Consider the following 17,928-nt stretch of genomic DNA (forward strand, 5'->3'; position numbering starts at 1 on the left):
CACCACTTAGAGAAGAGGCTCCTTTATTGTCAAGGGAAACTTCTTTTCAAATCTTTACAAGTAGGAAAAATTACTGAATATGTATCATGATAATACTTAGTCAGGGCTGGATCAGGAGAGGGAAGCCACACAGTAAATGGCCCAGGAAAGTCCGATACAGAGAATTGTGAACGGAGATGGGGGTGGTCTATGGAGGAACACCAGACCACAGCTCTGCGGACGGATGCCTGGTCAGCGGACTCCAGCCGGGGGCGGGCGCCCTCGGGAGGAGTGCGTCAGGGGCCAGGTGCTCCCTGGATACATCATATGTCGGCGTCTTGATGTCACAGGTGAGAAAACACAAGTGCAGGGGGAGCTGCTTCCTCTCTGGGGGTCTCAGACCTTGGGGTCTGGCAGTAATAGACAGGGAGCAGCCCTTGTGGGATCTGAGGGCTCTGCCCCTTCCCTTCAGGGCAGGGGTCTCCCCACCCCATGACCCGCTTTGAGCTGATCTCTGGGTGGCGCCAGCTGCCAGGTCACTCGCGGGGGAGCAAGACCACGCGGGCTCACCTTTGAGGGCTCAGCTTATTCCAGGGGCCTGGGCCCACTGTGAGCCACAGGGGAGGTGCCCGTCTTACCCTGGGGATCTCATGCTCATCCAGTGCCTGTGTTTCCCAGAGGACCTGGCGTGGGTCCCAGAAGTCTGCAGAGGGCCCTCCTCAATCAGCACATCAGCTATTCTCCCATCTGGGGGCCTGTGGCCAGGCAGGGGTGCGGAGAAAACCCTCAGGGAGTTGCCTTCAGGCCCACTAGGGAAGGTGGGATCTGATGGCCTTGCCTTCTCAGTGTGGAAGCTGCCTGCTCAGGGTGGCAGGGCGGTAAGGAGGGAGCCAGATGAAGCCCCCAGGCATCATAGCTACTTTGGGCTTGCTTCAGCCATCCAGGTCCTTCTCAGCTCCACCTCTGCCTTCACTTCCACCTCGCTATCTCCACCTTCACCTCCACCAGCTCCACTTCTGCCTTCAGTTCCACTTCCACCATCTCCACCTTCACCTCCACCATATCCAACATCACCTCCATCAGCTCCACCTTCATCTCCACCATCTCCACCATCTCTACCTTCACCTCCACCATCTCCGCCTCACCTCCACCATCTCCACCTCCACCATCTGTACCTCCACCATCTCCGCCTCCACCATCTCCACATCCATCCTCCTGTGCTCATTGATCTCAGCCCAGAGAGGCTCCTTTGGCCTCAGTCCTCACCTCTGACCTGACAACGAGGCCAGGCAGTTCTTCTCTCCAGCTACCGACGGAAAACTTGAGACTCCTTGAGAGTCTTGTGTTTAGGACATATGGAGCTTGGTTGGACCTAAGTCTGTGCATCTTCCACACACTCCTGGTCTGAATCCTGGATCAGAGCTGCTGATCTGGGCCACTATGAAAGTAGGGAGCCAGGCCTAGGAGTGTCTAAGGGAGGAGCCGATTCCAGATTTGTCATTTCTAAGGGAAATTTTGGGGGTTTGGGGTGGATTCCTATGAAAGCTGATTGGACCTGTTCTCAAAGGTGTGTGGGCTGAATGGAGGGCAACTGGGGAATCAGGGAAACAGGAGAAGGGATGGTAAGGTGACCCACAGGTGGGGTCCTGGCTCTAAGGGTCTCCTGTTGGATTCTGTGCTTGCCAATTGCAGGGCTTGGATGCAGGGACACCACCTTGAAAGGTGGAGATGGCCCCAGGTAGGAGCTAGAGTGATGCCCTTCCTCAGATGCCCACTGATCGCCTGGGCTGAGCCCTGCACTGTTTGGGGCCAAGGTGATGGGGCTGAGGTGGAGGAGAAGTGCCAGACAAGAAAGAGGAGCAGACAGAGGGCATTTCTGGAGCATGGCCTGTGGCTCAGCAGAAATGACTCCTGATTGCCACTGGGAGGGGCCAGAGGACAGAGGTGGAGGGCCAGGCGGAAGAGCTGGGTACCAGGCAGGGGTGAAGTCCTCTCTCTGGGGAGGAGATGGCTCTAGGGAGGGGTGACTGGCTCTTCTGAGAGCGAAGCTGGTGAGCTCAGGGAAGGAGGCAGACTACAGTTCTGTCCCTAAGCCTGTCCTGTCCTCTCTGCCCCGAGACCCGAGGGTTGCTGCTGGCCTCCCAGACCTCCTTGGGACTCCACGTCAGCGTGACCCGAAGAAGTTGGCTGTCTTGTGAGTGGGACCTTCCATCCCTGGAGGGAGCCAGGCTACAGTCTCTCCCCCTTTTAAGGGCAGATTGATTGTGGATCGAACAGCATTGTCCTTGAGCAGTCCCTGAGCGGGCCAGCACCCACTGTCATGAGCACTGACCCTAACCCACCTGTCCAGGGTGTCCCCTTACCCAGCCCCCGCCCCCTCACCTTCCTCTCTCAAGCCCATCCTTCTGCAGGGACAGCCCCTCCTGTCTGCCTGGGAGTGCCACACTCTCACACTCGTGCACCCAGACCAGCAAACACGTGTCGTTCCTCAGTATCTGGCGGTCACGGACTCCAAATCATCCAGGACCTCGGTGCAGCTGGAATGCTGAGATGAGCTCCCATCCCAGGGCAGCCCACATGGCTGCTCCTTGTCCAAGAAGCAGCAGCTCCGCACAGCGAAGAGCCAGAACTGCCTATCTCTTAAGTCCTGGCCCTGGAGTTCCCAGATTGTCCTTCCTAATGCAATCTAGCGGCTACAGCGACCCCTAATGCCAGCTTGGATTTAAGGGGGGAGGAGTCTCTGTTGACCTTTGACCCACCTCTCTGGAGAAAAGAGAAGGGGGTGAGCTCGCAGCTGGGGAGACAGCTCTGCACAGGGGGGGTCCAGTGTGCCCAGCAGGTACCAGGACAGGATGAAGTGAGGGGAGGCAGAAGGGCAGGAGCAGCAGGGCGAGGCCACATCAGAAAGGCCCTCTAGGGACTGGACAAAGAAGCTGCTCTGGTATATTTACACAATGGAATACTACTCAGCCATAAAAAATAATGCCACTTGTAGCAACATGGATGGATCTGGACATCGTCATTCTAAGTGAAGTAAACCAGAAAGAGAAAGAAAAGTACCATATGATATCATTCATATGTGGAATCTAAAAAAAGGAAAAAGAACTAATGAACTCACCAACAAAACAGAAATAGGAGGGAGGGTAGAGCACAATGCTTAGCATCCATGAGGTCCTGGGTTCTATCCCCCAGTACCTCCTCTAAGAATAAATAAATAAATAAAACCTGATTATCTCCCTCCACCAAAACCAAAACAAAACAGAAACAGACTTGCAGACATAGTAAACAAACTTACGGTTACCGGGGGAAAGGGGGTGGGAAGGGTAAATTGAGAGCTTGAGATATGCAACTATTAACTACTAAACATAATATAGATAAACAACAAATTTCTTCTGTGTAGCACAGGGAACTATATTGAGTATTATTGAGTATCTTTTTGTAACCTATAATGAAAAAGAATATGAAAATGTATATATATATATATATATATATATGACTGAAATATTATGCTGTACGCCAGAAATTGACACATTGTAACTGACTATACTTCAATAATAAAACAAAAGGCCCCTCTGAGCCTCTCCTAACCCTCTTCTCACTATCTGCGTGAAACCCACCTGCACCAGCCGTCTCCTGCTCTGTGGGGGCTGCGGCACAGGGCACAGGGAACAGGAGTCAGGGCCCTGCCTCTCAGGGACTCCCTCTAATGGCTCCCAGTCTGCAGGCCCTGGGAGTTTGCCACGGGACATGGAGGAACTCCGTGGAGGTGGGGTGCAGGGACCGGAGTCCGCAGGATGGACAGCAGAGCCAGGATCGGGGAGGGGAGAGCATCTGGACAGGGGAGCAGTTTCACCAGCACCCTGCCTCCCAGTGCAGAACCACAGTTCCAGGCTGGGGTAGCTTCAGGATGCTGTCTGGCCTGCCCCCCATGTGATGACCCATCCTCCTGTTCCAGCCTGCTAGCTGTGTGCAATCACCTGTGGGGTCTGGTCCAGCCTCTCCCCTGGAGTGGTGTAGGCCCCCGTGAGTCTGAAGCCTCCTGGGACACCACTGGTGGACACCTGGACGGTGCTCTTTGTTTGTCTCTGTTGGTGCAGGGTATCTGAGAGGGGACAGCTGGCAGGTAGCACCGAGCGGAGTCTGCAGCCCCTGCTGCCCGTGTGGAAGGCGTGGGACACAGGAGGTTCTGGGTCTCCCCTCTATCTGTGCTCTCCACTACCTTGGGCAGAAGGCAGGCAGGAAGGCTGGTCATTTTAATTAGCTTTAAGTCTCCCTTGAAATAATTCTAGTTGTAATTAGAAAAAGCACAGAAAGCTTGGATCCCTCATTAAGTGGGCTTCCTAATGCAGCAAAGGTCAGTTTAGCTCATGCAATGTCGCTCTTGTGCGATGCCTGCACTAGGATCCTCCCGCAGCACCTGGCCTTTGGGGTGGGGTTATTACCCACCTCCCACCACTCAGAGAGGCCAAGACCTTGTCCCGGTGGGGATCCTCCTTGCTCTGTATCTCTGACTTGGGATGGGCCCAGGCTGACAGCAATCAATCCTGTACCCACCCCTTGAGCCCTCAGACCAGCACTGCGCCCAGGGGTGGACTGCGGGCAACAAAGGGCAGAGGGGTCCCCACCAGTGACAATGTGACCGGGTATCCACTGGGGCCAGGGGCGGTGCTAAGGGTAGAGGGTGACAGAGGTTACCAAACCAGGCTAAGTGACCTATGATGACTGGAGAGTCCTCAGTCCCTCCTTCCCTCTCCTCGGAGCCCATGACACTCCTCCAGGTCAGGTTCTCAGGGGCACCCAGCCACTCTCCTGGCCCTTATTTTGTCCCCGAGGCCTCCAGAGATCATAGGGCAGGGACAAGTGCCTGAGGACCCAGTTCTAGCCATGGGCAGGGGTATGTGTGTGTGTAGGTTTGTGCACGTGTGTATGCCCCCAGCACCCTCTGTTTCAGAGAGGTGTAAAGGTGCAAAGACTCCTTGCACAAGAAAGCCCACAGGAGGGATCCTGGGGGCCTGGGGCCAATAAGAACTCTGCAATCAACCGCCCTTCACCCTGGGGCTCCTCCCTGCACTGGCACCCAGAGACGCTCTCACTCGGCGACCTCTCCCCTCAGCCCCTCACCCTCTCCGTGTCTTTCATGGCATCTAGCCGCACAGCACTCCTTCTCCAGACACCTTCCAATCTCTGGGCGGCCCGCTCCAAAGAGCGCTTCTGCGGGCTGCGGTGAGGGTGGGTGCTGGACCCCCGCCCACTCCGTGCCAGGCTGCCCCCACCCTCACCCTACCGGCTTCCCCCGCCCCCAGCCCGCCTGTCACCAGCCCAGCTGGACCCCGAGCCTCCCAGGAGCGCACATGCTGCGACCGCACCCACGCAGCGGGAGGAAGGCGACTTGCGCTGGGGAGGGATGCGCCCCGGGGGAAGGACCATCAGGTGGGGGAGGGTATATCCTGGGGGGATAGGATGCGTCCTGGGAGGGGGGCGCGTTCCAGGGGTGGGGGCGTCCTGGGAAAGAAAGCATCCTGAGGGAGAGAGCGTCCTGAGGGGGCACGACCTGAGGGTGGGTACCGGGGGGTGGGGGAGGGCAGGCGCGTCCGGGGAGGGGGCACCTCCTGGGGGCGGGCTCTCCCAGGCCCCATCCCCCCAGAGCCCCGCCCCCGGGCGCCCCCGGCTGCCCCCGCAGGGACGCAGCTGGCCCGCGCGCCGCAGCCAGAGGGCCATGGAGGCAAGAGCGCGGCGGCGCCCGCATCTTCTCACGCCGCCGCCGCTGCTGCTGCCGCTGCTGCTGCTCTGCGGTAAGGGGACGCCGGGTCCGGCACCGGGGCGCCCCAGGCTCCTCCACGAGGACCTGCGCGGCCTTCGCCTTCGGCTTCGCATACCAGGCTGCACCTCCGCCCCTGCCCGGACCTGGGCGCGCCCGGCGCGGCGCGCTCCGCACGGGCGAGGGGTGATCCCACCGCGGTCCCCAGGCTCCCCCCGAGTGAACCGCGACCGACCAGGCTGGGAAGGAAGGAGTGCGGTCTCCTGCGGGCTCTGCATCGCCAGCGGGCTCGACCCGGGCCTGCTCCTCCCAGCTGCGATGTCCGCGGCCTTGATGTCCCCGGCCTTGCTGCCCTGGGGCTGGTGGCACCATGCCAGCGCGAGCGAGTGGAAGCGGGCATGTCCATCTCCCTCCTCCCTGTGAGGTAGTGAGCTCCCCGTCCCGGGGCTCATGAGTGCACACGCCTAGGGGTGTGGATGAGAGGAATCCAGAACCGGGAGGGCTGGACCTTGCCGGCTGTGCCTGTCCCCTCAGGACAGCCCTGGACAGTCCTTTCGTCTGAGTGTGTGTGCGTGTCTCTGGGGGGAGTGGCTGGAGGGGGCAGGGGGCGGCTTTCTGAGGCTTCCCCTCCCGGAGCCCTTCTCCAGCAAAAAAACATAACTCCAGGAAAAGTACATTGCTCCCAAATGGAATGGATTGAATGAAAAGCTTGTTTTGAAAAATCGTTCTAAAGAAATCATTGAAGTAATAGGGTATGCATGTTTCGCGAGGACTTCGTGGGAGAGAGTGGCTGAGGCTGGGATTTGCAGACCAGAGTCTGCCTGGCCTGGGGGTCAGAAGGCTCAGGGCCTGGCTTAGGGACCAGGGGTCTCAGGCCCTGTCTATGGGAGCCACTGTCCCTTGGGTCCTTTGGGATGCTCCCTTGCCCTCACTGGCCTCAGTCTCCCTGGCTGTAAGATGTACAATTTGGCTTGTTAGCAATATCACTGTCAACTTTGATGATCTGGAATTTGAAAAAGGCTGTATTGGCCCAGTGGCATCTTGAACTCCAGGTTACCCTTCCATTGGAGATGTGTGGGGTGGAGAAAGTGATTTCATTTCATGTTCCAGGGTTAGAGCCCTAGGGTTAGGTGGATTTTTGCGTTGAAGGGAAAGGGCGATCGGTGGCTTCCAGAGATCAGGAACACATGGATGCAGGATTTTAGCAAGCTTCAAATGCAAAGCCTTTGGATGGAGGTTTTAGTCCCTGTAACAGAAGAGGAATCCTTCGATTCATTATTAGAAAATCCTACAGCATGGAATTGAGAAGGACCAAAGGCAGACCCTGTGCAGAAATCTTCTGCATTTATTATCCTGGGCTCATGTCAGCACCATTCTGGAGGCCTCGTCTTGCCTCGTTGGTCCCCATGTCCCCCTCCCATGGAGCATGGGCTCAGGGTCCCCAGCCAGGGTGAAGCCAGGCCAGCCTCTCAGCAGACACAGCCCAGTGCTGGCCTGGTTGGAGTGAGGACCTCAGGAACTGGCTTCCGACTGAGTGAGGGTGATGGAGGGAGAGGCAGACCTGCTCGTGGTCACACGCTGTGTTGTGGGATGGTGGGATGGGGGCCACATCAGCCCTGGCCGCTGCTTTGTTTTGAAGGAGGGTCCCAGAGCTGCTGGCTGGCTGTGCTCTGGATCCTAATCCCCTGCCGCTCCTAAGCTGCCTCTGGGCTGTGCAAACTGGGGGGTGGGGGGTGGGGGGGGGGCTTGGCTACCCAGGGCCAAGGGGCTGGTTCCTGTTGACCGTAGGGGCCCATCAAGCACTGGCTCTGAAGGGCCCATCAGAGAAGGTGCTTCTTTGACAGTTGCAAACCTTAACTTAGAAGCAGTTGCTGAGGAGTAGGGGCGGGGGAGGGTATAGCTCAGTGGTAGAGTGCATGCCTAGCATGCACGAGGTCCTGGGTTCAATCCCGGGTACCTGCATCACAGACAAACAAACCTAATTACCTACCCCTCCCCCACAAAAAGTCAATGTGCCAGAGGCAAAGGTTGGTGGAAAGAGAAAGGTGCTTTACTTTGGAAGCCAGCAACCTAGGAAGATGGCAGACAGCCATCCCTAAAACCTCGGAGTTGCCAAGCAGAGGGCAAGAGCTTTTAAAGGAAAGCTTCAAGGATGTGCAGGTGGGGGCTAGCTATGTGCAGAAAAGCACTGCTCAAGATGGGGCAGTGTTTGTCACGGCTCATCATGCAATTAGCTTTTCCCCTCTGGTGGTGGTTTTAAGTATCTGCCACGCTCAGGAATATTCATCAGACACTTAACTGGAGGAACTAGAGTCGGTGACTGCTATGTGGCTGATTTGCTGTTAAAATTGTTTCCTTTCTCTAGGCCTAACTGCTATTTTTGTCACTACATGTCTACAGCCTTTCAATTATTGATTCTTTTTTCGGAGGAGGGGCTTAGGTAGCTGTATCCTCCCATCCTCAATCATTAATTCTTGATCCAGGCTTTTGTGACTCAGGGACGAGCCCTAGGAGACTAAAGCCTTTTCGTACAAACAAGAAACGGGGACACGGAAGGACTTTTGTACCTGGGAGGGTCCCGCAGGGTCCTGCTTGGTTTCAGTCCCTTCTTTTCTTTGATACTCCTCAGTCCTGAGGAGGAACAGGGGCAAAACCTGAAAGGGAATAGAGTTTTGGATAGAGACATTAATCATAAACTTGGCGGAGGAACTCGGTCTTAGTTCCATTTTTGTTTGAACTTTTTCTAATTCTTTGAGGGAGTGTGGGCGATAATCGCTCTGATTACTTCCTGCCTCATTTCGGGGAATTGACAGAGAGTCAGAAATAGTCCCACGTTCCAAGCTGAGCATCAATATTTTGTATTATGAAAACACTACTTCTCTCTTTGACTGTTTTGTCCTAGGACAAATATTGGAAAATTAGTAGACATATGACAGTGAAGACACTAATCAAAATGCATCTTTGAACTATTTTCCAAATGTATTTTTTCCCTTAATGGTTAAAGCAGATTTACAATGTATGTTTAATAGGCCACAAACAGGCTGTGTTGGCTAGCCTGATGTTCAGATTAAATCACGTGTAAACCAGATACCTTTTTTTTTTAACTGAAGTACAGTCAATTACAATGTGTCGATTTCTGGTGTGCAGCACAGTGTCCCAGTCATGCATATACGTACATGTATTCATTTTTATATTTTTTTCATTAAGGGTTATTACAAGATATTGAACATAGTTCCCTGTGCTGTACAGAATAAACTTTTTGAAAAAAGTCTGTTTTCCCCCATACCTTAATATGTGAAAATTTTCTTCTATCATTTCCCCCTTTGATTGTAAATCTTTCAGTAGAAAGAACTGATGATCAAAATATTTATCCCTCAGTGGTAGTTGCTGCCTAGAGGGTAAGTTATAGCTCAGTGGTAGAGCTTTTGCTTAGCATGCATCAGGTCCTGGGTTCAATCCCCAGTAGTACCTCCTCTAAAAATAAATAAACCTAATTACCTCCCCCTCAAAAAACAAAAACAAAAACATTTTAAAAAGTGGTGGTTGCTGCCTGCCCTGGATCCATCATGTCCCTTCGTGCTGGATTTCCTTTTTGTTTATGTGTTTGCCTAGCTATCCACGTTGAGGGAAAACTAACCAGCCGTAGCAAACAAGTACAGAGATACGGTTTCAGGGAAACATTTTATAGGTCAGTTACACATCTTTTTCAATTACATCAAATTGTCATACAAACATTGTACGCATGTGCTTTAAGCAGTAGTCTTAAAGCCAGCAACAATACATGTCCTGAGTACTTAGCCTCTGTGACAACTTTACTAGAGAAATTTTTTCATATAATGTTTCCCATGTAGCTTAATAAACCAAATAGTCTTAATTAGCTTTTTATTTCTTTCTGAGATGCCTCAGGGGCCCTTTGGAAAACTCAGAGTTAGCTAGAGAAAGAAATTTATAATCTGTTATCAAAAGCAGCTCAATATTCCAGGAAAACTTTGATCTCTTAACAGGGCAAGAAAAACCAAACTCCAGTCTTGTATTAGTTTACTTTTAATAACAAAATTCATTTTTTAAATTAAGTTCAATTGAATCTTTATCAGTCCTGAGCATGCATAAAACTCTTTTCTTCAGTTTCCTTTCCCACAAACCTTCTTCAACTTTCAGTATCCATATGTTTGTCTTTATTTTTTTTTCCCCATCTAGAAATAAATAGCTCTAGGACAAAATTATTTTCCTTTTTTCTTTTAAATTGATTTTTTAAAAACATTTTTTATTGATTTATAATCATTTTACAGTGTTGTGTCAAATTCTAGTGTTCAGCACAGTTTTTCAGTCATACATGGACATATGCACACTCATTATCACATTTTTTCCCCTGTGATTCCCTGTGCTATACGGTATAATCTTGTTTATCTATTCTGCAATTTTGAAATCCCAGTCTATCCCTTCCCACCCTCCGCCCCGCTGGCAACCACAAGTCTGTATTCTATGTCTATGAGTCTATTTCTGTCCTGTATTTATGCTTTGTTTGTTAGTTAGTTTGTTTATTTTTGTTTTTGTTTTTTAGATTCCACATATGAGCAATCTGATATGGTATTTTTCTTTCTCCTTCTGGGTTACTTCACTTAGAATGACATTCTCCAGGCTCATCCATGTTGATTGATTGATTGATTGATTAATGGAGGTACTGGGGATTGAACCCAGGACCTCATGCATGCTAAGCACACTATCACGCTACCACTGAGCTATACCCTCCCCCCGTTTTCTTTTTTCATTTAATAAAAATATCTTCATACTTTATACCTTCTCTCACTAACAACACAGAGCCTATTTTCTTTACATACTGAAAAGTTTCCCTTATTGCTTTTAGTAGTTATAATTGCATATTTATTAAATTTTGAACCCTTAAAAACTTTAATCTGTAGTGAAATCCAAGAAGCAAGTAACTGAATTTTTTTTTTTGTTATACCAGCGTTTTCTGATTGGTAAACTTATGAACATGTTCTATAACCTCTAAAAGCATACATTAAACAATTCTTATTTTTTTTAATTGGAATGTAGTCAATTCACAATGTTAGTTTCATGTGTACAACAAAGTGATTTATTTATGTATATACATACATATATATATATACCTACATTTTCTGATTCTTTTCCATTACAGCTCATTAGAAGAAATTGAATATAGTTCCCTGTGCTATACTATCCTTATTGTTTATCTATTTTATATATAGTAATGTGTATATGTTAATCCCAAACTCCTAATCTATCCCTCCCACCTTTCCCCTCTGGTAACCACAGTTTCCTATGTCTGTGAATCTATTTCTGGTTTGTAAATAAAATTTGTGTCTTTAAAATTTTTTTAGTTTCCACATATAAGTGATATCATATGATATTAGTCTTTCTCTGTCTGACTTACTTCACTTAATATGATAATCTCTAAGTCCATCCATGTTACTGCAAATGGCATTATTTCATTCTTTTTTATGGCCAAGTAATATTCCATTATATATATATATATATATATATATATATATATATATATATACATACAGACACACACACACACACACCCCACATCTTCTTTATCCATTCATCTGTCAATGGACATTTAGATTGTTTCCATGTCTTGGTTATTGTAAATAGTAAAAGCACAAAATTTTTACAGCATAATTTCTCTGTTTAAAGTGGTACAAGATGTGTGTCTAATAAAACCAAATATCTTTAGTTTTTTTTCCTCTCATAAGACGACAAAAGGAGGTAAACTTCCATTTCTGACTTGTAAGTTATCGCTGTCATACATTTTATTTAAACCTACGTTGTACATCCATGATACATGATTGCTTTGTTTTCACAGCCAGTTATCTTTTAAAGAGATTTAAATATTGAGAAACAAATCTTATATATTTACTCATATAGTTACAATTTCTGGTGCTCTCCGTTCGCTTGTTAAGGTCAGTATTGACTTCTGATGTTATTTCCCTTGTCCCTGAAGGATATTCTTAAATATTACTTGAAGTTTGAGTCTGCTGGTGATACCTTCTTTCAGCTTTTGAATGTTTGAAACCGTTTTTTAATAAAGCTTTTTGACATATAACTAACATACTGCACATTCACCCATTTAAAGTATACAGTTCAGCATTTTTTAGTATATTCAGAGTTTTGCAGCCATCACCACAGTTAGTTTGAGAACATTTTCATCACCCTGAAATAAATCCTGTACTCATTAGCAGTCATGTGCTCTTCCACTATCCTCCTTAGCCTTAAGCAACTCCTAATCTGTACTCTGCCTCTCTAAATTTGGCTATTCTGCAGATTTTATTAAATGTGTGACATTAAACAATCAGTGACATTTTGTGACTGACATCTTTCACTTAACATGATATTTCAAGGTTTATCCATGTTGAAACGTGTCAGTACATCATTCTTTTATGGAAAAATAATACTCTGTTGTAAGGATATACCATGCTTGTTTATCCATCCATCACTTGGTGGACATTTGGGTTGTTTCTACCTTTGGCTATTATGGGTAATGCAGCTGTAAAAATTCTTTTTTTTAAATTTTAAAATTTTTAAAATTTTTAAATTTTCAAATTTTTATCGATTTATTGAAGTATAGTCAGTTCACAAGGCAATAGAAATAAAAGCAAAAATAAACAAATGGGACCTAATTAAACCTATAAGCTTTTGCACAGCAAAGGAAACCATAAGCAAACAAAAAGACAACTTATGGAATGGGAGAAATATTTGCAAAAGATGCAACTGACAAGGGCTTAATTTCCAAAATATATGAACAGATCATACAACTTAACAATAAAAAAACAAACAACGCAATCCAAAAATGGGCAGAAGGGTTCAAATTTCTCCCCATCTTCACCAACAATTGTTATTATCGCTTTGTTTACAGCCATCTTGCTGGGTGTGAAGTGATACCTGACTGTAGTTTTGACCTGCATTTCCCTGATGACAAATGATGTTGATTGTCTTCTCATGCACTTACTGGCCATTTGTGTACATTTTTGGAGAAATATCTATTCAGATCCTTTGCCTATTTTTAAATGGGTCATTGCTCTTTTTTTATAGAGTCATAAGAGTTCTTTATATATTCTAGATACAAATCCCTTATTAGAAAAATGATTTTCTTACATTTTCTTTCATTCTGTACGTTGCCTTTTCACTCTCTTGATGGCATCTTTTGAAGCACAAAAGTTTAAACGTGCTGTACCCCAGAAATGGACACATTGTAACTGTACTTCAATTTTAAAAAGTTTAAAAATTTGATATAGTCCAGTTGATCTATTTTTCTTTTGTTGCTTGTGCTTTTGGTGTCATATTGAAGAAGGCTTTGTCTTATACAGGGACACAGACTTTCTCCGATATTTTATTCTTAGAATTTTATAGTTTAGCTCTTACATTTAGATCTATTATATGCTTTGAGTTAATTGTTGTGTATGGTGTGAGGAAAGGGTCTAACTTTATTCTTTTGCATGTGTATATATAGTTGTTCCCAGCACCATTTGTTGAAAAGACTTTTTTTCATTACTTTTTTTCCTTTTTCGGTGGGGGAGGCAATTATATTTCTTCATTTATTTATTTATTTTATTATTTTTAATGGCAATACTGGGGATTGAACTCAGGACCTTGTGCATGCTAAGCACTCACTCTACCACTGAGCCACCCCCTTAAAAATACTGTTTATTCTATTGATCTATATGTCTGTCCTTATACCAGTACTACACTGCCTTCATTATTGTAGCTCTATTGTAAGTTGTAAAATTGTGATGAGTGAGTCCCACATAAACACACATACACCCGGCTACACACAATAGGGCAGTGTACACATAGACACACACATACAAATACACATACAACACACACACATCCCCACATAGACATACATATACACACATACACACATAGGATACACACGGCAGGGCAGTATGTGTGTGTGTGTGTATATATATATATATACACACACACACACATATATATACATACACACACACACACATACCAGGATACGCATGGCAGGGCAGATATACATACACACACAACACACAGTGGCATGTACACAATGCACACACACATAGTAAGACACACATGGCAGGGCAGTGTTCACCTAGAAATACACACATATGTATGCAGTCACACACCAGGACACTCACAGCAGAGTATTTTCTTGACTATAGGGTGGGAACCAAAGCTAGGGGTCATGAGGGGCCAAGGGGGGGACCCAACCCATGGAAATTGGGTGCCTGGGGTGGATGAGTGGACAGGTTCTGAAGGTCAGACAGGTGGGTATTCCCGGTGGAAGGAGGGTGTTCCCTGGGGGTGGAGGGGATGAAAAGTTTTGGGGGTAGAGGTCGGAAGGGATGAAGAAAAAATCCTGGTGCAGGAGCCCCATCAGACCCCAAAATGTCCAAAGGACAGGTCTCTGTTGTTGGACCACAGGTCCCTGCATCCCTCAGCCCCCAGCCTCCCAGAGCCTGAAGGAATGACTTTGACAACGTGGGTGGTTCTCACCACCAAGGGGCTGCCCCAAGGCCTGGGACTGTCATCAGACTCTCAGAATCCATCTTGAGACATGCTCCAGGTGTCCTTGCCATCGACTTGCAGTGGTGGCTGCTGCTCCTCACCCCCACCCATGCTGGAACCCATCTGCCCTCAGCCTCTCCGCCCCCAGGACTCGTGTCTCTCTGAGTGCCACCCTCTCCTTGTCTTCTTCATCTGCCCTATTGGGGGTCCTGTCTTGGTGGTACCTCCATGTGGGTCCCCCTTTCTGCACTGGCTTCAACCTCCTTGGGTCCCATGGAGGCCAGGGTGAGGGAGGAAGACCCTAGCTGGCCTTGAAGGACGTCAGCCAAAGTCCTTCAAGGGTCATGCCTGCAAACTGAGCCTTCCCAGAGGTGCTCACAGCTGTCTGCTCTCTAGGTGAGTGTTCCCCAGTGGGCGGCTGCAATGAGACCCGCATGCTGGAGTTGCTGCCCTGGTGCGGGGAGGCCTTCGCCAACATGATGCACAAGGTGGAGGTCTGGAAGCGGTGCAACCTGTCTGAGTTCATCATGTGAGTGTTGTTGCGCATGCCCTGCCCACAGCCGGCCCACGCCCACCCATGACCTGCCTACTCTTTGCCCACAGCCCGTCTGTATCCTGCTGACAGTCTGTCCCAAGCCTGCTCATGGCATCTGTGCTCCCCGTGCTCCGAGGTCCCTTCCAAGCCTCACATCCCCCGACTCCCCTCACTTGTTGTGGGTAAGGAGTCAATGACCTTCTGTCCTCAGTGAAAGAATTCACAGAAGACCGGAGTCACAGAACATGGCAAGCTCCATCTGCCTGACCTCGGCCCCACTGAGCCCTGGGCTGGGTCGTAGTGCCCCCCTGGGCACACTGAGAGGCCTCGGGGGGAGAAAGTGTTGGAACACAGGGCTCTTGCAGACTCTTGCAGGCTTTGCAGGGTGGGGTGTCAGGTTAGGGGCTCTGGGGTGGCAGAGTGGGAGGGGTGGATCTTGGGGGCTTTGCCTGAGGACATGGCTGGTGAGGTGTCCCAGAGCCTGGACACGTCCCAGGGGCCACATCATGGCTCTGGACATGGATTCCCACTCTCTCTTGCTTCGTTGCGCTCTTCCTTGCCTGCCTGGAAAAAGGGTGAGAAATGACATGGTTGATCTGCTAGGCCTGGCCCTCCTGGCACCCATCCCTCCTGGTAGCCCCAGGCCGCTTCCCAGCCCAGATACTGGGTTGCTGGTCAGGAACATGTCTGCCCCACACTCCTCAGGTGACACAGGCCTTCCCTGCACTTGCAGGAAGCAGTTCCCTCCTGTTTCCGGCTCAGGCCAGGCAACTCCCCCCAGGACAGCACCGGAGGGAGGAGGTGAGCCACAGGGCCTCACACCAGCCTCACCCCAGCCCCCGGTTCTGTGGGGAGCTGAGGATGGAGCCCTTTTCCCTCCTGCACCTGTTCTGCATGCACAACTCTGTCAGGTGCAAGAAAGTGTGGGCAGTGGATGGAGCTGGTGCACCTTGGCAGGTGTCTGTCCAGCCCTCTCACTACAGCATCTTGGATGGTGGCTGCCAGCCCAGGCCACCACCTCCAGAGGCTGACTGTTGAGCTGAATTCTGGGCCCTTGGCTGGCCTCAAGGGCTGTCCAGAGCCCACCTGCCAGATGGACGTGGCACTTCCTGGGTTGTTCACTGAGTGCCCTTTCCAGGTTTGATCAACACAGACGAGAAGATCTCCGAGCGCGGGGGATGCCATGCGTCCTGTCAGCTGGGGGCTGGGAGAGGCGACTTCTGAAAGCAAGATAGGCCAGGGCTGGGCTCACAGGTGGGCCCCCTGCTTCCCAACCAGGTGAATGAGGGCATGTTGACTTGACTGGGAGGCAGCTGGCCCTTGGCCTCAGAAAGACCTCTTCCTTTGTAGCCCATAGAGCGACCCTAGATAGTGAGAGCCTTGCAGATCCAAGTGGCTGTGACCACACACATCCCTTGGCCTTGGAGAAAGAAGCCAGGCCCAGAGTGTCCTCTGGGAAGTGCCAGGACCCCAGGGGCCGGGCCCAGACCTGGCTGCTGGGAGTTCACATCCTTACAGGGAGCAGGTCAGGGGCATGGATGGCCGAGGTGAGGGCAGGGATGATGTATGAGCTACAGACACGGGCATGAGGTATAGAAGGGGAGCTCGTGGACTCAGAGTTTCCTTGCTGGATTCTGCTGCCTCTTTTTTAAGATGGGAAGGCTGGGAGTTGCACTAGATGGTACCAGGTCTGTGCAGAGGACATCACCTGCTTGGAGGTGGGGGAGCAGATGGGGAATGGAGTATTTGTGAGGAGGTAGCCTGCAAGGTGGAGTAGAAGAGGGTTGTGCCCTTTGCAGGGATGGATCAGGTGCAGACGAAAGCAGAGCTGAGCCTAGCGGCAGGAGGTGCCAGGGTGCCGGGGATGGGGTCCCCATGTCAGAGATCCTCTGGGCAAGGATGACAGGGGGATGGACCGTGTCCCCTCCAGCAGGCCCAATAAGAGTCATACCATTAGGGTGTACTCTTCCCATGTGGCCTGGGGCCATGCTGGGACCAAAGGGACCAAGGGACCAAACAGGACTGCCCTCCCCGCTTCCCCACGGTCAGGGCCAGAGAGAGAAGGAGTGGGGGAGCCTGACGGTCAAGCCCTCTGCCTTCGCAGGTACTACGAGAGCTTCACCAACTGCACCGAGTCGAAAGCCAGGGTGGTGGGCTGCTACTGGCCCAACCACCTGGCCCAGGGCTTCGTCACCGACGTCCACAGGTGGTTCTTCCACAACTGCACGGTGGACAGGCCGCACTGGGAGGATCCCCCGGATGAAATTCTCATCCCGCTCATTGTCGTACCCATCCTGCTGACCCTCGCCATGACTGGCCTGGTGGTGTGGCACAGCAAACGCACCGACCGGCTGCTGTGAGGGCCGGGGAGCGGGAGGCGCCGCGCCTGGGGAGACGGAAGAAAGTGCCCCAGAGCTGGGAGAGCCGGTGGACACTGCTTCGGCTGCCCCCCAACCCGACCTGGGCAGCCGTGGGCTGGGGCTTGTGTGCCGGGCACAAATCGCCGCTGCTTGGTCCGTGCAGCCCCAGGCTGGGCTGGGGCCTCCGGGGTTCCCGGGTTATTCCTTAGCACGGGCCCCAGCCCGGGCCCGACCCGGACCCGGATCCCGCCTCCCCACTGACTCTACGCCTGGCCCCATCCCAGCCCTGACTCCTGGCCTTGGCTCTGACTCCATGCCTGGACCTTACCCGGCCGTGCTCTGACTGCAATCCGATTCCTGACCCCACCCCCAGGCCCTGACCCCACCCCCAGGCCCTGACCCCGCCCCCAGACCCTGGCCCCACCCAGACCCCGCCCCCAGAGTCTGGCCCCACCCCAGACCCTGGCCCCACCCTTGGCACCTCTCCGGAAAGGTCTGCCTCCTATCGCCTAGCTGGGGGTGGCGGGGGCGAGTGGGGGAGGGGGCTTTGCTAGGTCGTTGCTTTGCTGACCTTGACTCCTCTTGGTGGGGAGCCCACCTGGAGAGGACCAGGGAGACTGAGGGTTGGGCTGGGGGCTCCAAGGAGCCACGCGCAGCCTGAAACCTGCTGTGCACGGCCACGACCGGCGGGTGGAGTTGGGACTGGCCACGGTGCGAGGCCTGCTGTGTGACGGGCACGGGCCTCCTCCCTAACGGGGCCCCCCGCT

The 17,928-nt window shown here is 50.9% G+C and overlaps 1 protein-coding gene across 2 annotated transcripts; it reads left to right on the forward strand.

Moving 5' to 3' along the window:
- Positions 1–72: 72 nt before the first annotated feature.
- RAMP3 (receptor activity modifying protein 3) lies at positions 73–17,534 on the forward strand. Of its 2 annotated transcripts, none has more exons than XM_072965448.1 (3): positions 73–329; positions 14,663–14,795; positions 16,906–17,534. In XM_072965448.1, exons 1-3 carry the CDS (start codon positions 137–139, stop codon positions 17,159–17,161), a joined length of 582 nt encoding a protein of 193 aa, XP_072821549.1. In that variant the 5' UTR covers positions 73–136; the 3' UTR covers positions 17,162–17,534. The 2 variants fall into 2 exon arrangements, with proteins under 2 accessions (XP_072821549.1, XP_072821550.1); XM_072965449.1 differs by lacking the exon at positions 73–329 and adding an exon at positions 5,669–5,771.
- Positions 17,535–17,928: the final 394 nt, after the last annotated feature.

This window comes from Vicugna pacos, chromosome 7 (assembly GCF_048564905.1).
Source record: "Vicugna pacos chromosome 7, VicPac4, whole genome shotgun sequence".
Classification (NCBI taxonomy): Eukaryota; Metazoa; Chordata; class Mammalia; order Artiodactyla; family Camelidae; genus Vicugna; species Vicugna pacos.